General features: G+C 33.0%; 6 protein-coding genes and 1 long non-coding RNA gene across 15 annotated transcripts; 4 read left to right on the plus strand and 3 right to left on the minus strand.

Annotated features, from left to right (window-relative positions):
* Window positions 1-1,622: 1,622 nt before the first annotated feature.
* LOC114871248 (zinc finger protein 436-like) lies at window positions 1,623-6,510 on the minus strand. 3 transcript variants are annotated; one of them, XM_029176919.2, is made up of 13 exons: window positions 6,029-6,415; window positions 5,840-5,947; window positions 5,538-5,770; window positions 5,283-5,474; window positions 5,013-5,204; window positions 4,620-4,948; window positions 4,320-4,561; window positions 4,070-4,250; window positions 3,766-4,003; window positions 3,555-3,695; window positions 3,359-3,478; window positions 3,138-3,290; window positions 1,623-2,856 (listed from the first exon to the last, which is right to left on the minus strand). In XM_029176919.2, the coding sequence occupies exons 1-13, from the start codon at window positions 6,033-6,035 to the stop codon at window positions 2,623-2,625; spliced, it is 2,370 nt and encodes a 789-aa protein (XP_029032752.2). In that variant the 5' UTR covers window positions 6,036-6,415; the 3' UTR covers window positions 1,623-2,622. The 3 variants fall into 3 exon arrangements, with proteins under 3 accessions (XP_029032752.2, XP_029032754.1, XP_029032753.1); XM_029176921.2 differs by lacking the exons at window positions 5,840-5,947; window positions 6,029-6,415 and adding an exon at window positions 6,430-6,510; XM_029176920.2 differs by lacking the exon at window positions 5,840-5,947 and having other exon boundaries at window positions 6,029-6,414.
* LOC114871249 (RNA-binding region-containing protein 3) lies at window positions 6,455-9,487 on the plus strand. 2 transcript variants are annotated; one of them, XM_029176923.2, is made up of 7 exons: window positions 6,455-6,520; window positions 6,879-7,397; window positions 7,751-8,230; window positions 8,298-8,442; window positions 8,504-8,953; window positions 9,027-9,177; window positions 9,250-9,487. In XM_029176923.2, exons 3-7 carry the CDS (start codon window positions 7,751-7,753, stop codon window positions 9,407-9,409), a joined length of 1,386 nt encoding a protein of 461 aa, XP_029032756.2. In that variant the 5' UTR covers window positions 6,455-6,520; window positions 6,879-7,397; the 3' UTR covers window positions 9,410-9,487. The 2 variants fall into 2 exon arrangements, with proteins under 2 accessions (XP_029032756.2, XP_029032755.2); XM_029176922.2 differs by lacking the exons at window positions 6,455-6,520; window positions 6,879-7,397 and adding an exon at window positions 7,405-7,541.
* A 100-nt stretch (window positions 9,488-9,587) lies between these two features.
* Window positions 9,588-13,848, plus strand: LOC114871251 (nucleolar protein 58-like). The gene is made up of 5 exons (XM_029176925.2): window positions 9,588-10,359; window positions 10,793-11,069; window positions 11,148-11,434; window positions 11,514-11,754; window positions 11,847-13,848. Exons 1-5 carry the CDS (start codon window positions 10,171-10,173, stop codon window positions 11,906-11,908), a joined length of 1,056 nt encoding a protein of 351 aa, XP_029032758.1. The 5' UTR covers window positions 9,588-10,170; the 3' UTR covers window positions 11,909-13,848.
* A 2,433-nt stretch (window positions 13,849-16,281) lies between these two features.
* Window positions 16,282-23,364, minus strand: LOC114871253. 2 transcript variants are annotated; one of them, XM_029176927.2, is made up of 4 exons: window positions 22,783-23,364; window positions 17,435-17,590; window positions 17,106-17,327; window positions 16,282-16,955 (listed from the first exon to the last, which is right to left on the minus strand). In XM_029176927.2, exons 2-4 carry the CDS (start codon window positions 17,579-17,581, stop codon window positions 16,479-16,481), a joined length of 846 nt encoding a protein of 281 aa, XP_029032760.2. In that variant the 5' UTR covers window positions 17,582-17,590; window positions 22,783-23,364; the 3' UTR covers window positions 16,282-16,478. The 2 variants fall into 2 exon arrangements, with proteins under 2 accessions (XP_029032760.2, XP_029032761.2); XM_029176928.2 differs by lacking the exon at window positions 22,783-23,364 and adding an exon at window positions 17,670-17,727.
* Window positions 17,578-22,789, minus strand: LOC114871246 (myb-like protein X). The gene is made up of 11 exons (XM_029176918.2): window positions 22,587-22,789; window positions 22,354-22,423; window positions 21,886-22,165; window positions 20,330-20,525; window positions 19,998-20,224; window positions 19,637-19,923; window positions 18,776-19,558; window positions 18,385-18,489; window positions 18,221-18,322; window positions 17,892-18,162; window positions 17,578-17,815 (listed from the first exon to the last, which is right to left on the minus strand). The coding sequence occupies exons 1-11, from the start codon at window positions 22,642-22,644 to the stop codon at window positions 17,741-17,743; spliced, it is 2,454 nt and encodes an 817-aa protein (XP_029032751.1). The 5' UTR covers window positions 22,645-22,789; the 3' UTR covers window positions 17,578-17,740.
* On the plus strand, window positions 20,442-21,979 carry LOC114871256. The gene is made up of 3 exons (XR_003788546.2): window positions 20,442-20,687; window positions 21,028-21,200; window positions 21,860-21,979. It is a non-coding gene; the product is annotated as an uncharacterized LOC114871256 (long non-coding RNA).
* A 738-nt stretch (window positions 23,365-24,102) lies between the features above and the next one.
* Window positions 24,103-26,285, plus strand: LOC114871283 (aurora kinase C-like). 5 transcript variants are annotated; one of them, XM_029176982.2, is made up of 5 exons: window positions 24,105-24,295; window positions 24,363-24,399; window positions 24,474-25,020; window positions 25,095-25,620; window positions 25,697-26,285. In XM_029176982.2, exons 3-5 carry the CDS (start codon window positions 24,476-24,478, stop codon window positions 25,793-25,795), a joined length of 1,170 nt encoding a protein of 389 aa, XP_029032815.1. In that variant the 5' UTR covers window positions 24,105-24,295; window positions 24,363-24,399; window positions 24,474-24,475; the 3' UTR covers window positions 25,796-26,285. The 5 variants fall into 5 exon arrangements, with proteins under 5 accessions (XP_029032810.1, XP_029032815.1, XP_029032814.1 ...); XM_029176977.2 differs by having other exon boundaries at window positions 24,103-24,295; window positions 24,363-25,020; XM_029176981.2 differs by lacking the exon at window positions 24,363-24,399.
* The last annotated feature ends 48 nt before the right edge of the window (window positions 26,286-26,333 follow it).

Raw genomic sequence — 26,333 nt, forward strand, 5'->3', positions numbered from 1 at the left:
TAATACCCGGCGTACATTTGCATACTCGGTGCACGTTGTGCGAAATAAATGAAAGAGAAAAAGAAATGAAGACGGTGATGTCACGAAAATATAAAAATAATGCTCTTCTCTGAAACCTAGATGAAAAATGAAGAAATAAAATAAAAATATATTATCTAATAATCAAACACAAGATTTACATTCGTATTCGCAAAATTATTAAATGTTTATTTAATCTGTTTTTCTATTTTTAAGGAAAAATATTCATTCGAAGATTCTTTAATATCAAAGTCGTATTTATTACAATAACTTCATAATATAAAAGAGCCCTTTCGTATATAATACCGGGTTTGAAGTTTTGGACGAGATTCATTAAAGATTCCTTTTGAACACGCCGCTTAATCAGCGTGGAATGCCGCAATAATACATACATTTGCATGTGGTGCATGTAGACGGGGAAAAAGGGTGGGACTTGGAGAGAAAGATTGAAACGGTGAAAACATAGGAAGAAACCACGTACGGAAGCACAGAGGGGCACGTCTTTGTTGTGCGTGAAACAGAAATTTTGCGAAAATATAAAGCAACAGGAATACAAAAGGGGGATGTTAGTATTCTACGATTAATGACGATGGTTTTTTATTTTTTAATTAACGAAATTTCATCGGATAATTAACAGATTCCTTTTTCAGATAAACAAAAACTTGTACAGTGTATTCGTGGAAAACTTTTTATTTTATTTTTATAACGTTATGGTACTTGGAACAATTATGATAGTTATAATTACTGGACCACCCAGTGTATTTCATGAAACATCGAAGTTACACTAAAATCACGGTTTGCTGACAACACAATTCAATTAGACTTGTCGATTAATTAATGTGAGAAACGTCGTGTACACGTGCGCTCTAGTACAAGACGAAGGGAAGGAAATTCCTAAGCTTCTTATACAAGTAAATTCTTCTTTTTCAGAGTTTACATTGTAAATTGTTCCAGATCTACAAACATTAATTTCAAAATTTACATAATTAATAATAATACAAATAAAAATTTCCATAATAATAAAAATTGTAAGTTTAATGAGACACAATTCGTATGAGGTTCATTATTAAAACGAATAAGTAGATATAAAAATGATGACGATTTAATGAGGTATTATTAAAATCTCTGTCTCTTTATGAAAAATTAAGCACTCTTGAATGGCATTGTGCTAGTTGGTTTTGAAAGACCGAACCGGATAAAGAGACATTAAGGTATGAATTCTCTATAAGGAGACGGGCGGATTCAAATATTATTCACACTCAATTTAACTTATTGAGAGCCACGAGATGCTGCTTGATGGCTCACTCTACAATAGCATAACAATTAATCGCTGAATGGACTATCTCAGTGTTCCATAATTTCCTATCATTTATCAAAATCATCCCTCTAAACGTTTCTGCAAAACACGTGCACCCCATTATTGATTCGAACTACTTGCATTAATTGCGATGATTCTTTTAATTTTATTCAACATTTTAAACCCATGGAACAATTTTGATCGAATCATGTATACAAATTTTTCAATATCTAAAAAAATATCTACTTTTATTTATTCATTAATATTTAATTTATTGCGATGAAGGGAAATGAAGATAAGAACATTTAAGAACATTATATTTATTTGTACCCGTTTGTATTAATATTTATACAGAATATTACACGTAATAATACAAAGAAATTAAATATTCAACGACAGCTTGTGTGATGTTATCAGAAACATGCGGCTTTACAAAGAACGCAATTACATGTTTGTATTAATCGGAATCCTCTAAAGCGTAGTTAAATTAAATTTAAATAATTATTAGAAGAGCGGTAATTACAGAGGTGTATAAATACAGTTTATTGTTTTTTGCTCAAGATTTTCAGAATTTCTTTGTTACATGATGTAAGCTGTAATTAATACGTTAAATGCGTAAAAAAATAAACACGCAACATGTGTTACGACTCGGTCTAACAGTGAAAATCGCTGTCAACAGATATAAATGAAAGAATCGAGTCCGTATTCAATTGATTCGTTTTCAAACGAACAATCAATTTTTGTATTAATGCATACGGGACTTTATAAAGTATCGAAAAGTTAAGAAATAAAAGTATAAACGCGACTTGTAAATTACAATTAAAATTACACTATTGACTGGCTGTACGATAAATAATTCTAAACCGTCTAATTCGACGTTATCATCTTCAATATCTTCCTTGTGCTCTTCTGAAGGAAGAAATTTCTTCCAATCATTTTTTCCAAAAAAAAAAAAGAAAAAAAGAAAAAGCATGTTTAAGACTCTTAGCTTAGACGCCATACTTTGTAATTAAAAGTTAAGTTTCGTGCCTTCTGTATCAATTAAACGCAACCGCAATGTATTATTTAATCAGACTAATGTGTGGTTAGCTTTTAAAAATTACAGAATATATTTAAACCTAAATCTATCGCATAATGTTGCAGTTAAATTTTCATCACTCATATCTTATATGTATAAGGTATATTTGTTTGCCACTTATTTATGTATATCGGATACGCGCTTATTAATGTCAACTTTACATTATTAGTAGAAATTTATTAAGCGATCCCCTGAAAGCTATAGTACATACCAATAATGATAGCAAATTTCATGTGTTTGGTACTAAGCTTAACCAACTTCGACCTTCACCGCCCACCGATGTTGGAAACCGAATTTGAACTAACCGAACCGCGTTCTTGTCGTCTACTACTTCTTTGTACTCTGAGCTAGCTGGTACAACTATTGTTTCACCGTCCTCAGTTTCATTATAAGTATACACTTCTTCCACGTGTTCCGTCTCCTCGACTTTACACTCCATCTCCTCGGGTTCAGTAAAGGTCATCTGAATATTATACAAATTCAACAGTTAATTATTAATGTGGAAGGCGAAAATTGAAATCGGAGTTGAAATGGAGTTGAAATCGAGTGATAGAAAAATAGGCGAGGCGCTAGCTTTAATTTAAATATAGTTGTCATAAAGCAAGTAGTGTAAAATTAGGTTAAATTAGAAGTAAATTTAAGATTACAAACATAATTTGCACGTCACTAAAATCTCCACCGCATCTCCACTTACCCTCCTGATCCCACATTAATGCATTATTAATAGTAATTAAATCTACATACCTCTCCATCAACGAGATGATTCACTTCTTCGTCTACGGTTTCTTCCGCTGGGATATTTAATACATCTTCTTCGTTATATATCTGGTCGTCATTTTGTTCTTGTATAATTACATGATCTTTTAATTCAGTCACGTACAATTCAGTTTCCTCCAACTAAATAAAAATGTGAATATAATTATTGGTATCGTATAATATACACGAGAAGAAATACTCTTAATTACCTGATCGTTTTCTGCTTCGTCCATTAAAAGTTCCACGTTACCGTCAGGAAGCGCCATGACTTGATCTTCTTCTGTAGTAAGCCGGGGTTGATTAACTACAATAGTATCATTCAAATGACCCTGGAACACGTACAATGAATTAAGTATCACTGATTGAATATAATATTTATTATCTTAGAGCAAGATATTAACTCACTTGAGTTTGCATGTGAGCGTATAACAATGGTTTTCTCATGAAACCCATACCGCATACTAAACATTCATATGGTTTTTTATCGCTGTGTATGAATCGATGCGCATTCCGATTGTCTCTGCTATTAAATGCTTTACCACAAACCTACAATTTTATAACGCTATAAGTGAAGAAAACTGAAGAATGCCAGTTTTATGCAGTTCAATCATTTTACCTCACACAAATACGGTTTCTCTCCGGTATGTATGCGCATATGCTTTTTGAAATGTTCAGGATAAACGAACGTCGCTGAACATTCGTCGCATTTATATGGCCTTTCGCCAGTATGAGCTGCTTTTATATGATAATCCAACAGCCTTCGTCGCTTAAATCCTTTCCCGCAATCGTCACATTTATACCGTTTATCATTGTAATGCGTTGCGCGTTTATGCGATTGTAAGTTTGATCTTTGACTAAATTAAAAAAATAAAATTTATTATTCTTATATTTTATAATAAATAGATACAAGATAAACATACCTAAATGTGGCTCCACAAAATTCACACTGATATGGTTTCTCTCCAGTGTGCGTCCTCTCGTGATCTCTTATTTCAGCTTTGCGTGCAAACGCTTTACCGCATACCCTACATATATACGGTTTGTAGCCTGTATGCACTATATTGTGCACTTCCAGATTGTGCGGTGAACCAAATGCTTTTCCTGTAAATTTAATCCTTTAAATAAAACTTGTCAATATAACATAAAAATTTGTCAATTGATAAATCGTACCGCACTGATGACAAACATATTCCTTCACGCCATTATGAGTTCTTTCGTGTTGATTAAGATTTTGTTGACTCAAGAATGTTTTATTACACTGGGAACACTCGTATGGACGAGGTCGTACTTCGTGTGTTTTTACATGTGCTTTATATGTATATTTTGAAGCAAAATCTTTTCCACAGTTCTCGCACGCGTACGGGCGAACACCTGTATGGGTATTGATATGTTCCTCCAATAAATTCCTGGAACTGTAAAAAATATTAATCATACAATATTAAATAATTTATACAATTGTCTTATACACACCTATATCGTTTACCGCACGTTTCACATGGCCATGATTTCACTTGGGGATAATGTATCCGTTTATGAATTCTGAACAACCGCAAATTACTAAATATTCTGTTACATATCTCACACTGAAAATCTCCCTCCTCCCTTGCAACGTGATCATCAAGGTGAACAGATAGTTCGTTTCTTTTTTTAAAATCATCCCCGCATATGTCGCAGATGTATAAACGAGTTTCGTGTACACTTTTCATGTGTGCGATAATTGATTTTGCGTCTCCTACAGCTTTATCATCTTCGTTTGTACATAATAAACAGGTATATATTGAACCATCTCTGGTCACCAGCTAAACGCAAATAAATAATTGAAAACATTTGCAATTACAATTTATTGATTTAATTAAAAGTTACCTGTTCTTGAGGGATTTCAACTTTTGTTGAAACTTTTGACCTTTTTATCCTCTTTCTTTCTTCATTATTACTTGTTTCAGCTACTTGTTCAACTTTAAGAATAATTTCAGCTGGTTCACAGGTAGGATCTTCTTCTTCTTCTTCTTCTAATCTTTCTATTTCACCCTCAGACTCCTGCATTTCTTCTTCATCCTTTAAGTATACATTTTTATATTGTAGCAATGTAAAAAGTATTTTAGATTATTTGTTCAATTGGATTTTGTTAATTACCCTTTGTGCATATTTCATTTCTACATCTGTACCCTGACTTTCTGTATTTTCTGTATTTTCTATATTTTCTATGTAATCATGATCATTGTACTCTTCTTCATTTTGAATATCAGATATCTTTTTCATAGTCTTCTTATAATTATTAAAAAGTTCTACTTTTACCTCTGTCAATCGGTTTTCAAGTTCATCAACCTATAGACCCTTTAATTAGTTTCATGTAATTATTGGTAATATAACAATTGATATTTCATTTACCTCATTGAATAATTTATAACATTTTTTACATATAACAAGAGAATGAACATTCTCCTCATTTAAATCTGTCTCCAAAACAGTACATATTGTATCTATAAGTGGTTTCTCTGATGATGTTACAGAGTTTTCATTAAAAATACGTATACTATTCCTAGTAGACACACCAACTTTACTATTGCATATTAAGCAATGAATAATATCTTTCTCTGAATCAGCCGTCATCTTTTTGGCAACTGCAAAAATAGTACAGGTATTAAAGTATTTATCTAAGCCTTTCATATAATAAATAATGAATCCAGTACATAGAAAGTATACTAAAACAGTTCTAATACTGAATTCCAGAATTACTCTGATGATTTTCGTTAAATTAACATCTAAAATGTTAATCAATTTATGTGTAAATGGTAACACTAAAAAGTCAAAAGAACATGTTAAACAGAGCATGAAATAAATTGCATTCTTAAGCTATATAAAACGAATAATATCAATACTTTGCATGTTGAGGAAAACTTTTTGATTTTCATGGCTAAGTTACGCGAACAGGGCTAGGATTTGTTCAAATCATATTTTCATAATGGTCTTCTTATGTAACAGCACACGATGTGCACTGAAAACAAGAAAACATCCATCGACATTGTATCTAGTCGAACAATAACGTATCCGACGATTCATTGTAGAAACGAAAGAACAAAAATAACGTGGCTAAACGTCCAACGGGACCGTTTGTTCTAACGTGCAACGAAGCAGTTCGTTATTTGACCACATCGATAAGTAACCGCTAAAATCCAATAACCCTAACAATAACTTGCCAGAAACGGTAAACAAAATATTTGCCTGCGTTTCTCGTCAAAATGAAACCTTATAATAAACGTAAAAAGTTGCCAGCACTGACTTGAAATTTTCGTTTCTCTGTTCGAACGATTGGCAGCGAGCGAAACGGCAGACGGGTCCGGATGCCAACGCCATTTAGGTCTTCATGACAGGTAGGGATGTTGATTGCGACGAAACTACAACGAAAAATATCCGCCAAAACGGTTGCCACTTTTTCGAACGTGCAACGACAATTTCATGTCACCTTCGTGTTAGGTGGAGACACGCTATTGCGTATGCACGCGACGAAATGCCCTCTATCGGATTCTTTCTACGGAGCCATATTTTACAGAATTTCTTTCTTCCATATCAAATAAACTTCAAAATATCTTAAGACCAAAGCTATTATTAATATAAGGGTTTATAGAAATTATTATATATACATACTTAAGTCATAAAGGGTGTTTAATCATTTATTAAAAGAAAATGTCTACAGAACATTATTTTTCATTCTTTTATTGTTTCGTGCAGCTGGCATTCCGCCCACAGGGGAACACTAGCGCCATCTATTAATGGTCGGCTGAAACTATTCGTCAGGTTACCGACCGACTTCTCAAAACTATGTCTCAAAAGGAAGCCTGTGGGGTCCCTGACACCCCGGATGCCATGCAGAGTTACCTGTGCTTCGGGGTCCCTGACACCCCGATGCCATAATGTCGGTATGCAGTTACCCATGCTTCGGGGTCCATAACACCCCAAGGCGATATTATGTCGGTATGCAGTTACTCATGCTTCGGGGTCCCTAACACCCCAAGGCGATATTATGTCGGTATGTAATTATCTGCGCTTTGGGGTCCCTGACACCCCGATGCCATAATGTCAGTGTACAGCGAGCGCCATCTGTGCTTTGGGGTCCCTGACACCCCGATGCCATAATGTCAGTGTACAGCGAGCGCCATCTGTGCTTTGGGGTCCCTAACACCCCAAGACGATATGTCGGTATGCAGTTACCGATGCTCTGGGGCCTCTGACACCCCAATATGATATCAGGTCGGTATGCAAAGAAAGTCCTGCCTCTGTCGAAACTTAACTTGCTTTCTGCAAACTATAGTATGTTTGTATGCAATTGTTGTTGATGTTCCTTAATGACAATAACATCTTTTTAAATTTAGGATGTCATCCGAAACAGCACACGTAATATTCAACACTTATATGACTATATAATTAAGAAATCATAAAAAGGATGAGAAATTTATTGAGTTCAAGCTATAAATTATATGACCAATCCCTAACCTACTTTTGTTATTGTTTACTCTATTTTTAGCTTAAAAACTATCTTTTAAGCCTCAAACAGAATTTTGAAACAATATTTAAATATACTAAACTTGAAATATGTGTTTTAGATGTGTGATACCCTCAGAATTCTTCATTTACCATCAGAACTCTCTAATGACAGACGTAATGAGTTACTTCAAAAATATGGAGCTGTTAAAACACGAACCTTAAGACCTTCTAAGAAGTACACTGTAACTTTTGCAAAATTCAAATCACAACAAGCAGCTACAGAAGCATTGTTACGTTTACATCAATTAAATGTAAGGGGGCAATATATAACAGTTGAGTTTGCTAAGAAATCTATATCAGTAGAGAATTCAGAGCAAAATGTTGATAATAACAAACTTATAAATGAGGAAAATAAGAAGGAATCTATAAGCAAATCTAACTTTCAAGCTTTTTTACAAAAATTAAACAGTTGGACTATGAATCAAGTCTTTACTCAACCACCTCCACCAAATATACAATATAAATATTCAGCACCAACCAGAAGTACTTTAGCAAGAATAGCCATACAGTTATTGAAAGAACCAGCTTTTTACACACAGGTAAATTAATGAAATATAATTTAATATGAAATGTTTACAGTCAATGTAATAGAATATAGTTTTATAGGTTTTACACTTAATGAACAGAATGAATTTACCACCTCCCTTTGAAGAACTGGAAGCAGAATTTCCAGCACTGAAAGAAGTTTATGACATGGAAAAATATAAAGATATATTTGGTAAAGAAATTCTATATGATAAAGAGAATCAAGGTAATAAAATTATAGTTTCTTTACCTATGTTTCTTATTTATTAATCCATAATATGAAATAGGTATCTATGATGAAGAAGTAGAAGAGGATGAATCTGAAATGGAATCTAATGAAGAAGATAACACAAAACCTTTAGAAATTATTCCTGTTAAAAGAAAACGTACGCAATCGAGTAAGCGTCTAAAAATTCCGAAATTTGTTAATCCTGCTAAACAAATTATACCCCAAAGTTCCACACAAAAGGTTGTAAAACCAGAAGATATGTTTGAATCAGTACAACGCGGAGAAACAAAGAATCTTAAAATTGAATTAAAAACCGTGGATAAATTATTAGATTCTTCAAATAAGGAAGAGAATCCTGTTCCTGAAAATACAACAGATAGTGGTTTTGGGTTAATGTTCCCAGCTTCCAAAGATCCTGAAACGATTGAAACTAATGAAAGTACTGAATACGTTCAGCGAGAAATAATTACATCTGAAGAATTAGCAAATAATAGAATATCAACTAATGGTAAAAATGGTTCTTTATTCTATAGTGTTCGATTGTTTTATCGTTACATTTTTTTTTTACATTTACATTACAGATCAAAGGTTACTTCCTGTATTTAAAAATTATCATCCTGGCAAGCCATCAAATCGACTGTACATAAAGAATCTTGCAAAACAAATAGAAGAGAAGGATCTTCATTTCATTTACCGAAAATATGTGATACCTGACCTAAAAACAGACCATGAGTATGATTTGAAGATAAAACGAAAATTTATTTTAATTGTAATGTACTTGATTAATATTATATTTTATTTTAGATACGACGTGCGTCTTATGCAAGAGGGTAGAATGAAGGGACAAGCATTTGTTACTCTACAGAGTATAGAACAGGCACAATTAGCGCTTGATGAGACCAATGGTTATATTTTAAAGGATAAACCAATGGTTGTACAATTTGCTAAAGCCGCAAAAAGTTAACAAAACTAATATCTTTTTATTTATATGTATTATTTTAGGTAACGGTACTTTTAATAAAAAAAAGCATTTATTACATTTTCCGAGATAATATGATATATTAACTGTGATCCCTTTTGTTATCATTGTAATCATATTTGCATATAGTTGTAACGTGGATCTTAAGATCGATGCGGTGAAACTGTAAAGTAAGTTACTCTCCATAAAGTAGAATAAAAGATTGCATGATAAATTAATTCCTTGTTATTGAATAAATCTTAACTATTAATTTTACGGGCTGAACTTGGACTCCAAGAACGTAAAATGATTATATACATTCTTTGTAGAATCCAAAAATATAAGTCGTAGTTTTAAGAAATTAGTGGGTCAAAACTGTTAAAGGGCAAAAAGAAGGGTAATAATTTTACGTTCTTGGAATCCAAGTTTAACCATTTTACGATATTTTTAGGTATAAATACATTAGAATACATTAATTTTATTCATATATTGATCTTTGTTAGTGCATAAAATAAAAGCTCGTTTGATTTACTTGGTGGCATGTCATAGCCGCGTCAGCGAAGATCGGCGCCCGCCTGGCATCTAATAATTCGTACACCTTCCACTAGAGTGCCATGTTTTGAGTTCGATACTGTACCGTGTGCGTGAAGCGTCCGGTTCACCGATCACTGTCGAGTTGTAACCGTATCTGTTGTCGTCGTCACTCTATTGCCGTCCCTCATTTCCGTCGTCGGCCTCGCACACGTTGACACGTCCTTTGTATTGCCATGGACGTCAACTTGTTACTTCAGCACTCACAATATGCGTTACCCGTGGGTATCGTCCTTGTATGTGCGATTCTCGTCTTCGTCTTTGGTTTCAAGAAGGCCGAACAACCACCTTTTGCACAGCTCTCCGTGGGCTCCGACGTGGACCGGAAATTTGCCAGCAAGAAACGCAGCAAGATCAAAGAAAAGGTTAGCGCGACGATAAGAGAACGATTCGTAAAGTAAATCTTGTTTTTCTTGAATCGATTGTCAATGCGACTACAACAATTTATATATCACCCATTCTCCATATGGTTGCTGATTTGTAGCGAGTCAATGTATACGCACACATGGCTGATAATCAGCTGACATGACTATTCAAAGAGGGTTTATTCACCATTGTTTTTCCTGATACGTAGAATGCGATTTAATTATGTACATGATATTTAAAATCATTATTATTGCTTATTCTACATTTTCTTTGTTAATTCCTTAGTTTTTTCTGTCATGGAATGTTCATATTCTTTTGGTGATCTTTAAAGGCATTAGGGTCAATGTAATTTTTGTTGTATTCCTGTAAAATTATTAAAAATCAAAGTTATGATTAAATGCTGTATATGTAAGAAGTTTTTGTAAATTACAGAAATCTGCTAATGGTCAAGCAACAACTGAAAAGGCAAGCCCTGTTAAGAAAACTGTGCCAACAAAAGGAGATGTTCCTAAAAAGGCTACAGTTAAATCAGATGAAACTGATGTGAAGTTGAAGGAACGAAAACAGGATGATAACAAAATTTCTGTAAGTAAGAAAGAGAAAGAACAAGTAGTAGCTAAAGCTGGAAAAGAGAATAAAGTTGAACAAGCAAAGAATAAGAAGAATTTGAAGAACCTGTTCCAAGAGAAACCAGTGGACTTTGATGAGGGTAAGCTTTTATTGAATTGTTCTTAAATGTCTATTAATGTTCCCTTAAATTAATATTGATTTTAAATTTCAATTACAGGAGACTGGGAGCAAGCGTATTCCAGAAAGGACAAAAAGAACAAGAAGAAAGAGGAAGAATCTCCTTCAAAGAAAAGCAAGAAAAATACTAAAAAGGCTGATCTAATTAACGAGGAAGTAGCTAAACAAAAGATTTCAGAAAAAGTAGAAATTAAGGATAAGGTTGCTAAAGAAACTGAGAATAAAGAACTAAAAGAAAAAGATAAGAAAGAAGTAATCCTTACACCTATTTCCAGTGAAGAAACAGTTAAAGAAAAAGAAGATCAGAAGGAAGAAGAGCAAGTTAAGGTATCCTCTGAAGTTCACTTTAATATTGTACACCTTTTTTACATAATATTCTAATAGTTATTACAATTACTTATTTCAGGTTGAGAAAGTGGAAAAAGAGGAGAAAAAAAGTGGAAAGTCAAAGAAAGGTAAGAAAGTCTCAGAAAGTGAAAACACATCTGTAGTAACTCCATCTACACCAAAGGTGGATAACAAAGTGGAAGAACAAAAAGCAAAAAAGAAGGAAAGCAATGTAGAAAAAGAGTTAGATAATTCTGAAGAAAAAAGTGCTACAGTTGAAACAACAGAAAATACTGGTCCCGTCTTCGACGAACTAGGAGGTAATTATTTCTGTACATTTTAGTAATATCAAATACCTAAATTGAACTATCAGAAACGGTAAAGGTTTCTTTTTTTTTCACGGTTATTTTAGATGTCTGGACAGAAGCTAAACCTCAAAAGAAAAGTAAAAAAAAAGCTCGTAAAGATAACTGAGAGTGATTAAATGTATTGAAAATTATGTTCCTTGTGAAGAGGAATAGAGTGAGAATCCTGCTTGGTCCAAACGATATTTATCATTTGGAATTTATCAGGTGTGTTTTAAGTGACTTACCAATCAACCACCTGACCAAATTGTTCCTTCTCCTTGTATATAATGCCAATTGGATTAGGTTGTTCGATCAGTTGTGTTTTATAGATTTTGTGACTGCAGGTGCATAAGTTGATGTGTGGAGAAAAAATCGTCCCAGTGCATTGATTTTTTCGACATACCAATTGTCTGCTTTAAAACAAAGCTGCCTTGCATTTAGCGAAAGAGGCATAAGTCATAATTTTCACTATAAAATAATTATTCTATATACCTTATTCTTTTAAGAATCTTCATGTATGTCCATAACGATGCACTAGTATTGTACGACTTACAGCTATAACTATAATATATATTTATAAGATTCTCATATTCAGCATTAATTGTTAACAAATGGTACTTATGTCTTTTACGTTTCATTCAGATATCTTAAAGGGAACGTTCTATTAGATTAGCTCAAATTACCTACTCCCGTAACGAACGTGTTTGAATCCACGTTACTAATGCTTTCAACATTCATTTTATTTAACTCATTATTTAATTGTTATACATACGAACGGTTGAAAACCAAAATTTAGAAAGTATGAGATATATCCTAAAACAATAAAGTGCAGGACAATCTCTTACCGGGGAAAAGTTCACGTTACTGATGTACATGCCTTTATCAGTGTACCAAGAGAAATATTTTCTTACACCCGGCAACGAGTAATTTATTCCAACGTATAGATCGGAAATTGAATGCTTTGCGCAAAGTACATCAGTAATAAACTTTAAAGATTGATATGTATTTATAAGAATCTGTAAATCTATAACAAAATTTGTGCCAACTTGTGAAAAGAGATAAAACGAGGTGCGACGAAAGTCATTGTGATGCAATATATATATAATTTGTTTATTCATTGAAAGTTAATTATGTTTTAGATAATTGAATTTTATTATTTGTTTATTTATAAGAAAAATGTATAAATTGTAATTCTTCGCATTTCAAAATATTTTTACTAGTGACACATTTTGTTAAGAGGAAAGTTTTTTTAATCATACCTTGACTTTCGATGTACCTAGTTATTACGTATATTTACAAAGAAAGACATTGTTTTTTGCTAACATTATCAATCTGACTGAAAACATGATTCTAATGAAACTGAACGATTTGAATGATTTCACGAATAAACAGGATCAAATGTAGATCAAACAATTTTTAATTTTCGTTGTTAAACAGTGTAATCCAGCCGTTCACATTCTATGCCATGTATAGTAAGTGGGTTACATATTAAACGTTATCCCTGAAATGATTTTTTAAAAATGATAATGACGGTTGTTTAATCGTTAATAATACCACTTACCAAGATGCAAGAGTTAAACTCTACAAGAGCATTAATGTCTTAAAAGATGAACAAGATATCTTTGAAAATATTCAAATTGAGTACTATATTTCAAAGTTCTTCGGCTTCTATTTTCTGAAAAAAAAAAAAAAAGAAAAAAATTAAAAGCGACAAAAAAAAAGATCAATTCAATTCGAAAAATGACGTTAGTTGCAGTCACTTTTATCGCAAACACATGCGATTATTGTAATAAGTAATGTAGGAGGATACATCTTAACGTCATTTGCTCGAACCAATTTATTGATTAATGTTATATGTTAATATGTAAAGTAATGATAATTAGTGAAGAGATAAAAGAAAGGATTATATATATATATAGGGTGTATGGCGAATGAAATATTGTGATAAGTATACTGTATACCTGAGCGTTACATGAACGTTGTAAAATAGTACTATTAAAATAATACTATCGTTTATAGCTTTTACTTATAAAAAGAAAATGAAAAAATATCTGTTTTAAATAGTTACTGATATTTTCTACTTTTCTCCTTATACTTGTATATTTTTGCGACACATACTAAATGCATCATCGACTTCAGTATTTCATGTATTTTTTGAAATTCTTTCTTTACACACATGTTGATATCCAGCAGGTTTCCATTACATTGAACATAAAACCTCGAACGAGCTTCAATTCTAAACATAGCGTGAAACATTTATTGTTATTATAAAACAAAATGAAACACATTCATCTGTGTCAAATGTGTGTCCCCTTCCGCGTGCCAAAAGTATGTTCTACACTTTATTATGACCAACTGTTAACACTTTGAGGTACCTTCAATATGTGAGATAACACTTCAATATATTGAAAACATAATACAGAAGAAGAATACCAATTTGGTTCAAACTTGGCACAATTATAAAGAATCTCATAGTTAACAGTTTTGGGAAATTATAAGACATACTTTTCTGAAATAAGGAATTAATAAAATTGGATTAAATCATAGCATTTGATTTAACAAAGCTAGCATCTTACCATCAGGGTATAGTGGATTGTGTATTCAATACAGATTGTGAATTTTTTCTTTTAGAATAATGTGCCTTATGATTTTACAAAATTGTTATATTTGGGCTAAGTTCGTTAGATTTAAATGCAAATATTAAGCAAACCTTGCTTTTGTATATTACACGGTGCAGTCAACAGACTTCAAAGTGTTAACAAGTTCTGATAATGAAAAATCATTGACGCTTATCTATCGGCTATCTGTAATTACATCGTCTTTAGGTCAGCTAATTTTTATAGAAGTAAATGTTCTAACTTGAGATGTCCAATGGTAGGAAACAATAGTACATAATGTATACATAATACAAATATTATGATCAGTGTTGGAGCATAGAATGATTTCTCTCTATCTTGTATAAATTGTTACGTTGAATCGTTTAAAGTATAAACGGCACTAAAGAAAACTAGAACATGTATTTTACTTAAATACCTATTAAAGGTGCAAACATCGTTCGGTTAATTTACATTCTGAATTACAAAAACAGCATTGAATTTACAAATGTATTAATCGAACGATACCAAGTAAAATCATCAATAGTTACAGTTAATGATAACGCGATGTTACGGTTCAACGCTGATCGTAAAAGAAGCGTCTGTATTTATCGTTGAAGTACTTAAGTTTATTAATCGGAACAATTTGAACAGCTGCCGAATCATGCGGTCTAGGTGTATTTAATATTACCATATTTTTCTATATGATATTCTTCGTGATCGCCAATCCGTATGATAGCAAAACAGGTAACAATGATTCAGCAAACGAGCCTGGAAATTGAAGGAATTGTTAAATACCACTTGATAGATGGATATCGTATTTTAAATAAGATTTGTATGCACTTTAATTAAGTGTAATTAACTCTTGTCGTCGCTGGATGTTTAATTAAAATTACCTCACAGAAAGTTGAACCATCTATAAAGAGAGAAATTAAAAGCTGAAGTTTCAAGTATTATTGCTATTGTACATATGTATATTAATCAGCAATGTTCTTTCTAATTAAACATTGTGCGTGCAATTTTATTGTTTACACAGGAAGTGTATATTATATTTTCTTGGCTTTCAACTGAACGTAATTTTACTGAAATGGAGTATCTGTTTCTTCGTGTCGTCGAATTGAAAATTTATAGATTTGATGGCCTAACGTTTGCAATATCATTGAACTGATGATGATGATACTCCAAGACTCTGATCATAAATATGATAAATGTAGAATAATATCCTGTGAAGCAGAAAATGTAATAGTTATCTACAATGTATTTTATTCACCAAAAGTGTTGTAGTTAATTAATATTATATATATATATATATAAATGTATTTGTGTAAAATGCGTGTATTTTGGTCAGTTCAAATATTATTATTATTATTATTATTATTATTATTATATAGCATATAATCTACTGTTAAGACGTATCTGACAAGTAATTGATATAATGTGAAATTTTCGTTAAAGAAGTATTCTGCTTCCAAATGTTATGTATCTTATTCGAATAATTCTTTTTATTAAAAACAAAAATATCGATGTTTAATCGATCCAGACAAGGGAACAGAATATTTCTTACTTTATGATTTTGGTTGTGACATTTCTGGAATAGAAATACATAAGCGAAAAAGTGGATCACAAAGTAGAAAGAAAGAGGCAGAAAAAGACAAATGGAATAAGGAATAAAAATTATATTTTTCCAACATTTAATTGCAACCATTCACTGCACCCGTTATAATATTTTTATGTATAAGGTGTTCGACTATGGCGTTAAAGGAAAAAGTTGTTCAGAATCACCTCAAGACAAATGGACATCCTCCTACAAGGATGCCCACCCATAGCCGAACACCCTGTTTATTTCATTTACACATTGGTTGCAAGGGACCACGGGATATAGACAAATAATAAACCATACAGAACATTGTTTTTCCATTTTGTTTTTTTCATCAATTAGTCCTCCACCATTCTACTGGATTATTATGACAAGTAGAGTTTACATTTACAATTACAAATACCATCTACGTTTACAATTACGATAATGTTCTCCAACAGTCTACTGAAGTATACTACATAGTACCTTTATTTGTTTTAAGAAATTGAAAATTTGTCCGTAGTGTATTATAATTTTCGTAGTCCTTTTTTAGTGTATTTACTACATTTTCTCTTGAATGGTTTAATTGGTTTCGAATCGCTGTCATTATCATCTATCAAGGTTTTGCTGTTTTTCCTCCCCAAATCACTATTCGTAGACTTCTTTCCTTTGCTTCGAACCAATACCTTGGTACTTTTTCTAATTTTACTCTTAATCTTTCTCCTTTTCTTATGCTTCTTTTTGCGATCTAGATTAGCTATTATCGCTTCGGTATCAGCTGATACCTTTACTTTCGGTTGTTGGGTGGTCACAGTCACCCTTACGTACGAATCGTATAAAATATCTCCACAGAATTCACCGAAACAATATTCGTCTCCGCATTCTGTGCAAATTTTTACGCTGCTCTCAATTACACCCGCTCGATTTTTGCTACGTCTGATAGGACTTACGTTTGATCGTCGTTCTTTAGCGATCGTTTTCGCTTCCAACTTTCCCATTTCCACCTAATAAAAGAAATATGGTGTTAAATAAAACTTTTATAGTTAGAGATATTAATTGCTAATTTTGTAAATAATTTAAAAAAGAAAGGGAACACAATTTTCCACTTTATATGATTTAGAATGAATTGTAAATGATGTCTGTTACATAAATACCAATCTTGAGAACATTTCTTCATCTTGTCGGTGTTTCGGTCTGATAGGTGTTAACATTCTCCAGTCAATAGCAACCTGCTGTAATTCATGAAGATTCAAGCCTCTCATGTCTGGGGGTATTGGATTCCCATAGTTCCATTCTCTTGCAAATGCTTTTAATTCCTTTTTAGTTGGCTTCCAAGAAAATTCTTTGTCGCGCACTTTAGTATCATCCTTTTTTACCTATGTTCAGATACATTGTTATTTTCAATAAAAATCTTTTCAAAAAATAGTTTACAATTAACTAATGAAATTAAAATTCATTTAACAGTGTTTATTATCAATGGAACCTTTTCTGGTTTAATTTTAAATTCAGGACAATTCTCTAAAAGACGTTTGAACTCCTCTTGAGAGTTGCAGGTTGCTTTACTTAAGTCAGGCAATAAATTTGCATCCTTTTTGTCTTCTTTAAGGAGATCATCCAACTGGAAGGCCATTATCTACATCTGCAATCCAAGAAAAATATTCAACTCTCATTTTTCTACATCCAAATCAACGTGTCTTCTTTCATCTTATACCCCGTACAATCACACTTTCTACAAAACTGAAACGAAAGAACGAAAAATATGCACAAAAACGCGGATGATTGATTTTCATTAATAAATCTCTGATGCAGCGGGAGAGACCAGGCATCTCTCGGAGTCCCATTCCATCTGTTTCATTAAGAGACCCTAGACAAATATTTTTATTTAATTTATCAAGTTCGTTTAAACATCAATTTCTTGTTCCATTATATACGGTACATACATTTTTCAAGGTGGATAGTTTAGATAAAATATCTTGTCCGCACCAGATATTAGGATTATCATTGTTGTCTGATCGAGCCTTATCGTTACGTCTACATCTATTTTCTTCGATAGTAATCCTTCCATTTTTATCTGTCCGCAACGGTATGATGGAATTCAAACTGTCCATCGAAAGATCCGCATCGTAACTGTCTATTTTCGTTTTCGGTTTATTTATCATACGGAGTTTAGATTTGATATCTATGAGTTTTCTTCCATCCGGTGATGGTGATCTATGAAAAACAAATTGTTAGTTGTAATATCCATAATAATTGTAATAATTTTTAATACCTTGAACGTTCATCGCTAGACTCAACCAGACGTCTTCTCATTCGCAATCTTCTTTGATAATGAGGATCTTTTTCACTTTGTGTACGATACCGAGTACCCGGTCTAAAAAAATATTTCAATTATGATTTGACGTATAAATGATTTTTATTATGTAATAAAATTACCTATTAGCATTCCACTGTGGCCTGGAATCAATACCTCTTCTAGACTGAAATTTTAATCTAGGAAGAGATTTCACAGCAATCTCTTCGGTTGATACATTCATGGACCTTCAAAATGAACAAACATTGCGTACAACATTGGACAATAATTAGAAAATACTTTATAATTATCTTTACAATGTAACATTAGATCAACATTAAAGACAAATAATTTGGTGCAAACAAGCATAATACGAAAAGAAGATAAATAATGATGAACATAGAATAAAAAATGAGAATCTCGGAAAACGAAATGAAATAATAATTACCGCTTCTATTTGCAAGACAGAAGAATAATATCCTCTACGATTCTTCAAGTTTTTGAACCGATTCAATGCATCATATTACGACTCACTTTTCGATATCCCTTTTACTAGCATTCGTCGCGTCCTTGCGGTCCTTCATAGAAGAGTCCTTGATGGTCGAGTCCTGGAATTTCTCCCGATAATCTTGACGATCGTTTTCTATGTCTGTCTGGGTGGCAAAGTCTCGACCATTCATGGATCTGTATTTACTGGGAGTGAGTAATCTGTTTTCTACGATGGTGGATGGAATCCTCGAGGAGCTTGGACTGAAATTCGAACTTCCTAGATTGTGTATAAGAGTGTTCAATCCTACAGACAAATTATTCGAATTATTTTCGATTGCCCTTGGAGTAGGAGTCAGGACCAAATTAACCAACTGCAGGTTTGCTTTGTTGAGTATCTCTGAGTCTTCAAGGCGACCACTTAGTACAATTGCTACATCTTTACTAATAGGAACTTGGACAGCTTTCAAATCATTATTTTCTTGTTCTTCTTTCTCTGAACTGCTTGATACATCTTTGTTACTGTTATTCTCTTTGTCATTCAACAAAGTTACTCTTTCATTTGTATCTTTAACATCACCATTAGAAATTATACTTTGCTGAGTTCTTGCACTTGGCAAGTTTTGTTTGACCTGAGTTTCGTTTGAAATTTTCGACTCGCATTCTCTGGATGATATCGTAGTTTCTTCGTCACTTTCTTCGCACTTGCGACGAACTTTCTTCTGCTCCTTCGCCAAACGCTCTGCTGCTTTCAGAACCTCGTGCATCGCTTCGGCTTGTTTTAGTTTAACAGCTTCCCTTTCTTTTAATTTCCTTTGCTCTTCTTCGAACCTAATACGAAAGTATAGTTTAATTAATCTAACTTCGTTTAAACAATCAATCAAAACTTAAGTTACAATTTCTATACACCTTTCTTTTTCTTTCTCTCTTTCTCTTCTAATCCGTTCTTCTTCCAAACGTTCTTCCCTGAGCCTCCTCTCTTTCTCTTCCTTTCTCTGTCTGTCTCTCTCTTCCAGCTGCTTTTTAATCGCATTTTGAAGTTCCAGAGCTTTCTGCCTTTTCGCCTCTCGCTCTTGAAGAATGCCTGCGTCCACGGGTATATTCTGACCCCGAAGATAGGTCTTGTTATCGGATCCAATCGAGCCTATCGTCGAGCTGTCCGAACTGCTGGCACTTTCGTGATTTATAACCAGGACCTTAAATTTTAATAAAAATTACAGAAGCTAGTTAATCATTTGGAGGTTCAAACGATGCTTTTATGTAATTATACTTGGCTTGATTGTCCTAATCTTGCCAGCCAAGAAGGTGCTGGTGGATCTCCTCGTGCAGTCTCTTGACCCCATACACTACCCCACCTTGGCCTGTTCAGTTCTCCTATCCTACTATCAGATAATCTCCTCGATGGTGGCAATGAACTTTCTGGCGTTGTCTGGTAAGGATTCTGCCACGTTTTCTCCGGCATTTCCTGCGGGGGTGCTTTGCATCCAGGTAACACCGCTGTGAAAATATAACAGTACTCATCGGTAACTCCAATCAACGTGTTAATTAATTAATCATTCTTTCATGAACCATAAATTTCTCGACTTATCTGTTTTAACTTACTTCCTGTTTCAGACGCTGGCACATCTACAGAGTCGCTGGCGTAACCGGAAGTCTCTCCTTCACGTTCTTCGCCCTGCGAGACGTAATGAGTGTTCTTCGAATTTTCATACCGATCGTAGTGTCGATGATTGCGCTGTTGCTGAGTTTTCTCAGGACGATAGTGTAATCCTTCGTTGGCGAAGTCTCGCTGCTGACCCTAGAACACGAACGAGCTAATTTATTCTTCGGAAGAAAAGGTACAAAGGCTCGCGTGACGAAGCAGCTATTTTCTTGTCGTCAATCTTCAAATAGTGTTCCCTCGAGCGCACCGCAGATCGAATGTGATTTCTGTGCCACGATGAGACAGGAACGGTGAACTGTGAGTTTGCATTTGCTTTTGTAATTCAAAATACCTATTTAAGTTAATCGCAACTATAATTTTCATTGTATAACTTTAACTACGCTATATTAACATAAAATTAATACCTAAAATAATTATTTTAGTAGCTTGATTTTTAGGTAATTTGCATCTTGATTTTTAGGTAATTTGCATCATTTAATTTGTTATAAAATAATTATTTTGGTAGCTTGATTTTTAGGTAATTTGCATCATTTAATTTGTTTTATAACAAATAAAATAATTATTTTAGAGATTAATTTTGTGTAAGTAATGTTGCTTCAATTTATGTAATCCTTTTTTTAAAGACAGTTATTAAAAGTTTTAGATGTACACGTGGATAGACGAAATTGGTGGTCAAGGGGTGAACGTACTTGAAGCATCAGATAAGAATCGATTTGTCAGACTGCCTTACTTTTGCTTTACTTCCCTTCAGGAATAAGACCCGGTCGTGTATAGTTTTCGACACAATCTAGAAGCGGCAATTGAAAGCAGGTGACCATTTATTATTCTACTATCATGCCATACACCAATTACAGTAATTTATATAGATCGAATATTCAAAAGAGGATAAAAATAGAACAGTAAAATTCATCTACAATTTGGAAAGAGATTGAAAAATTTATTATATCTCTTTTATTTGTAATTATTAATTTACATTCTACAATTATAATCTCTCAGTTTCGGTTCTTCGTTCACCCAGAAAATAAAATCCGTGTATACAATAATGATCAATAGAAATCGATCCCAAGCATACAATTGTGCCACTTTATTGTTGCAAACGCGGTCACGAACCAATCTATTTCTTATACCTTTACTTTATTTATGTGCAAGGTAATCACAGAAATATAACGTTCCTAATGCAATTTTGAAAAAGAATTGGTTCTAGTTATGTATAATAAATTTAGAGACAATCAAAGTAACAATAGCTCATAGTTCGTCTGAAATAATTAGATACAATATCCATGCAATTTTAATTAAGTAATAAACTCCATACAATCCTAATCGTCCTATAACTTCATTTTCAACTGAAGTGCAATTTTCTTTTGATATGCATAACGTAATCTGAAACTTCTTTTACAAATCAATGATTTTTTTCAAAAATAAAATGTATCAAACAATCACTCATTGTTCCATGATCTATATTGTGATAGATATAAGCACAGCATTGCAGACAAACCTGACAGACATATTGCTGCTGATCCTTGTTGTAAATGGGCGGCAGACTCGGGCTTCTGTGCCTGATTTGCGACACTTCCGGTTGCTCGTGCAGATTTATCAAGCTACCACCATTGCAGTCCAAACACTTTAGGTTCGTGCCACTGTTTCCGGAACTCTCTGTCGCCAGACTCTTCAGACTGACCGTGCTTCCGTAATGTCCAGTGGCACGGAAAGGTTTTGAGGACAATTGTTTGTCCTTCGTTTCCATCAAGGACATTCTTGATCCACTTGGATAAGTACTGCGTTGACGATTTATCATTAGGTGCGTGCAGAAATTCTATTTATTTCTTATGATGAAAATTTCAAATAAAAATTTAAATAATAAGTGCCATAACAGATGGTGATATGATTGGCAAAATATTTTGAGGAGTAGATTGTAAAAAGACATCAAGGACATTTCACTTTGGTACTCTCAAATAACACTTACCGAATATTGGTGCGGATATTGATGTTATTTTTTAAAAGTCCCCAACTCCCGCCAAGACGTGCCATTTCTTCTACGGTATTCGCATAAAATATTAATTTCCCGGTACAATATTATCGAGCCGCCATATTACTTATTAAAATCTTTACAATTTTATCTTTATATAATTATTACAAATGTTTTTCAGTTGGAGATGATCGTTTAATTATTTGAATGATTGGGATTCCGGAACATACCTCTCTCTCTTGCCCATTGGATCCTCTTCTGTTCCACCAGTGAGGTTCTCCCGATCATTGTTGGCGCGCAATACGATTCCCGCGAAAAAGAAATTTACTCGGTCGATAATGACGGCAAGATCAAAGCCACGAAAGAGAGAAAAGAAAATAACCTACATCATCCAGGCTGCGTTTAACAATGTCACGTCGATTTTACCTATCTCCCGTTTTCTTGCTTCGAGGAGCAACGAACCGGTTGATCTTCAAGTGTGACACCACTTCCGGCGCGAACGTTGGGTTCGAAATCCTTGGATGTCAAAAGACGGTGCTGAGGTTCATCACAGGTCATGTCAATATTTGAGACTGCGGTAACTCTGCAAGACTGTACAAGGCTTTACCTGATACATACACACATATGGTACCGTATCAAATACGAAAGGAACACGCGGCCACGATTCGATCGCCAGCGACGTTTCTATGGGAACAATCGTGAATCAACCATGGAACCTCTTGCACTACTGTCAGGGTCGATAATATTGACCAGACGAGTAAGATAAGGAATAATGACCTTTAACAGTCTATTTGACGGTCAGACATCCCACCTCTGACAAAAGAGCATAATCTATACCCTTGCAATTATAAAGATAAAACAACCGTGTAATTTTAATACTATAGCTTTTTAATACTTACATTAAACGGTTTAGAGTTTTTGCTTTATAATTGCTTGTCAATGTTCTTAATCATATTGAACTCTGGTTACATTTCTGTTTTAAAATAAACTAGTGGAACGCCCCGTGCTATGCACGGGGAATTAATGAGTTACAATATAAATCAGGTAAAATTTGACTTATGGGCCTCGGCTCAACCTTCCCATTTATTTATTATTTTTTTGTCTTTAAGGGCCCCACAAGGCCCAATACTTTATCACTGCAACCCTTACATGTCTGCATCCTTAACATCCCTGTATCCCTTATATCACCGCATTCCCTAAATTCCTGCATCTCGTATATGCCGGCATTCCTTATACCTCGGCATCCCTTACATCTCTGTACCCTTTATATCTTTGTATCCCTTACATTTTACCCCTTTATTATAGTCTTCTTTATTATCATAGTTGTACGATCATGAGTGGTTATTTCATTAGTGATTTACAATTTGTATGTTAGTTTTTTAATTGTTAATTGCAAAATTGAATATTTTCAAAAATTAGTACATAATCGAAAAATTTAAAAATTCGAGCACTGCGCTATCTACTCAAAGACGGCTAAAACTACTCCACGACTTACCGATTGATTTTCCCCGAACTACTTACCTAGGTAAACCACTGCCGGAAAAAAGTAGCGGACTGATCTTTTGTCAATTTAAAGTTTAAACCTTAATGAAGATAATTATGTAGGTGCATTATTAATATTCTTTAATATACTTTAAATTTGTAAATCACCGTTCTTTTACAATCAATCCGCGTCGGTAATGACATTGTCTTCTTTTTTTTATGTTTAGACAGCGACTGCAGATGTATACATAGAAGACTGGACATTAGGAGGTCCCAGACACCCCCAGATGAGATAGGTGACGCTGTAAACTAAATTTTAAATTTCCCCATAAAGTCTTCTACCTTGAGATTTACTTCATACGACGTGGTCATTTAGCCAATCAGAAGAAAACGAGGAAATTCGTTATTTTGAAATAGGAATTGGTAGATGTAATTTCTGTTTCACTGAGTTTTCAAAGTAAGTCCCTTTTTTATTAGTACGAATTTTCTAAAATAATTAAGATTTTGACATTGTTTTCTTGCAGAATGAAACTATCTGTGTATATAAAATAGCCTCTAAATGTAAAAATTAAGTTTTATTCAAGTTTTGAATTATTTGTCTTATATTTGAATTATTATTGTAGCTAATATTTCAGCAATGCTAAAGAACAATAAAGCTACTCTTCAAACACGAGTAACCGATCAAATGGAAAATAATCTTAAACAGTTAAAAATAACTAATCCTGTATTAACTGAAAATATATCAAAAAATATACAAACTGTTGGTGCTGTAAAAGATCAGTGTAATACTTACATTGCAAATTGTAAGCAAAACAAAGGAAACAGTGAAAAGATATCTACAGAATTAATAGTGCCTGCATCTCTTAAAACAATAGAATCTATAAAAAATAAGATTGACGATAAAAGTGATAAAGAAAATGTAAATACCAAGAAGACAGACACTGACAAAAATGAAGAACAAAATAGTGGGATGAACAAAAATCAAAGTAGTAAAAAATGGGTATTAACTGATTTTGACATTGGACGTGCCTTAGGAAAAGGAAAATTTGGAAATGTTTATTTAGCTAGGGAAAAGAAATCAAAATTCATTATTGCTATGAAAGTATTATTTAAAGCACAAATAGAGAAAGCTGATGTGGAACATCAAGTTAGAAGAGAAATTGAAATTCAAACTCACTTAAGGTATAATTTAAAAATGTTAAATTTCTCTATTATAAAAATAATAATACAAATTTATGATTTTTTTTTTTACATAGGCATCCAAATATTTTAAAGATGTATGGGTATTTTCATGACGACAAGAGGGTATATTTAATTTTGGAGTATGCCCCGAATGGAGAATTATTTAAGGAATTAAATGCCCAACCAAACAAACGCTTTGATGAAGTCAGAACAGCAACATATGTATCTCAATTAGCAGATGCTTTAAAATATTGTCACAGTAAAAAAGTGATACATCGTGATATTAAGCCTGAAAATTTATTACTTGGGATGAAGGGAGAATTAAAAATGGCAGACTTTGGGTGGTCTGTCCATGCTCCCTCTTCTAGAAGAAATACTCTGTGTGGCACTTTAGACTATTTGCCACCAGAAATGGTAGCTGGAAAAACACATGATCACACTGTAGATTTATGGGGACTTGGTGTTCTATGTTATGAATGTCTAGTTGGTACTCCACCATTCTTAGCTAAAACTTACGAACAGACATATATGAAAATTAAGAAAGCTAAATACAAGTTTCCTGACTTTGTTAGCGATGGTGCTAAAAATTTAATATCTCAGGTGGAGTTATTTTTACTTATTACAAGTGATATTTCATTTTTTTTTAAATTATTAATTTTTTCATTTTTTTGTTTAGTTACTGGTAGTTGATCCAGATCAAAGATTACCTTTAGAGAACGTTTTAAATCATCCTTGGATTGTGAAAAATCGAACAACACAACCATATATTCAATGATGGGCTAGCCTATTTCAATAAATTTTATACTATTTTTCTATAAAGCAACTACGTTTTATTAAAAAGGAGCTATGCAATGTAAGTTTGATTGGACATCATTACCATTGCATCTATTATATAGCGAGTTTTTAACAAAAAGTGACCACAGCTGTCCTTTACATTGTTCCCAATGTCATACTTTTATACATACATCTTAGCATGTATTTTATTATACAGATAATTACTATTCATGCTTAGCTTTTAAGACATAATTTTAATGTAATCAGTAGTTGAAATTTACTATGTCATTTAATTTCTTTAAATTTAACAAGTTTAGTTTAGTTATCACAATTTAATTTATTTGCATTAGTTTGGAACATAAACGGTGTAGGTATTTTATACACGTGTTTTATTAATCAGAAAGGGTTTGGAACAAAAAGATGTTATGTATTAAAAAAATCGTGTATATATTAAGTGTTTTAATGTTAATAAAACGTTTATAAATGGTAAATTATACATTTATATGATTGGAAACCTGTATAATAACAACGTATGTTCA

Source organism: Osmia bicornis, chromosome 10, assembly GCF_907164935.1.
Source record: "Osmia bicornis bicornis chromosome 10, iOsmBic2.1, whole genome shotgun sequence".
NCBI lineage: Eukaryota > Metazoa > Arthropoda > Insecta > Hymenoptera > Megachilidae > Osmia > Osmia bicornis.

What these genes read in the sequence shown, in the direction of transcription:
- LOC114871248 (XM_029176919.2), bottom strand. An exon ending in TGTTTTAGTATACTTTCTAT is followed by an intron (nt 5,771 to 5,839) that starts GTACTGGATTCA and finishes CTATTTTTGCAG; the next exon opens with TTGCCAAAAAGATGACGGCT. An exon ending in ATCATCTCGTTGATGGAGAG is followed by an intron (nt 2,857 to 3,137) that starts GTATGTAGATTT and finishes TATAATATTCAG; the next exon opens with ATGACCTTTACTGAACCCGA.
- LOC114871249 (XM_029176922.2), top strand. Translation starts at nt 7,521, where the DNA reads ATGTCATCCGAAACAGCACAC. An exon ending in AACCAGCTTTTTACACACAG is followed by an intron (nt 8,231 to 8,297) that starts GTAAATTAATGA and finishes ATAGTTTTATAG; the next exon opens with GTTTTACACTTAATGAACAG. An exon ending in GACCTAAAAACAGACCATGA is followed by an intron (nt 9,178 to 9,249) that starts GTATGATTTGAA and finishes ATTTTATTTTAG; the next exon opens with ATACGACGTGCGTCTTATGC.
- LOC114871251 (XM_029176925.2), top strand. Translation starts at nt 10,171, where the DNA reads ATGGACGTCAACTTGTTACTTCAGCACTCACAATATGCGTTACCCGTG. An exon ending in ACCAGTGGACTTTGATGAGG is followed by an intron (nt 11,070 to 11,147) that starts GTAAGCTTTTAT and finishes TTTCAATTACAG; the next exon opens with GAGACTGGGAGCAAGCGTAT. An exon ending in CGTCTTCGACGAACTAGGAG is followed by an intron (nt 11,755 to 11,846) that starts GTAATTATTTCT and finishes CGGTTATTTTAG; the next exon opens with ATGTCTGGACAGAAGCTAAA.
- LOC114871253 (XM_029176927.2), bottom strand. Translation starts at nt 17,581, where the DNA reads ATGGCCTTCCAGTTGGATGATCTCCTTAAAGAAGACAAAAAGGATGCA. An exon ending in TTAAAATTAAACCAGAAAAG is followed by an intron (nt 17,328 to 17,434) that starts GTTCCATTGATA and finishes ATCTGAACATAG; the next exon opens with GTAAAAAAGGATGATACTAA. An exon ending in AAGAAATGTTCTCAAGATTG is followed by an intron (nt 16,956 to 17,105) that starts GTATTTATGTAA and finishes TTCTTTTATTAG; the next exon opens with GTGGAAATGGGAAAGTTGGA.
- LOC114871246 (XM_029176918.2), bottom strand. Translation starts at nt 22,644, where the DNA reads ATGATCGGGAGAACCTCACTGGTGGAACAGAAGAGGATCCAATGGGCA. An exon ending in TCTAGCGATGAACGTTCAAG is followed by an intron (nt 18,163 to 18,220) that starts GTATTAAAAATT and finishes TGTTTTTCATAG; the next exon opens with ATCACCATCACCGGATGGAA. An exon ending in AACTATCCACCTTGAAAAAT is followed by an intron (nt 17,816 to 17,891) that starts GTATGTACCGTA and finishes ATATTTGTCTAG; the next exon opens with GGTCTCTTAATGAAACAGAT.
- LOC114871283 (XM_029176977.2), top strand. Translation starts at nt 24,476, where the DNA reads ATGCTAAAGAACAATAAAGCTACTCTTCAAACACGAGTAACCGATCAA. An exon ending in GAAATTCAAACTCACTTAAG is followed by an intron (nt 25,021 to 25,094) that starts GTATAATTTAAA and finishes TTTTTTACATAG; the next exon opens with GCATCCAAATATTTTAAAGA. An exon ending in CTAAAAATTTAATATCTCAG is followed by an intron (nt 25,621 to 25,696) that starts GTGGAGTTATTT and finishes TTTTTTGTTTAG; the next exon opens with TTACTGGTAGTTGATCCAGA.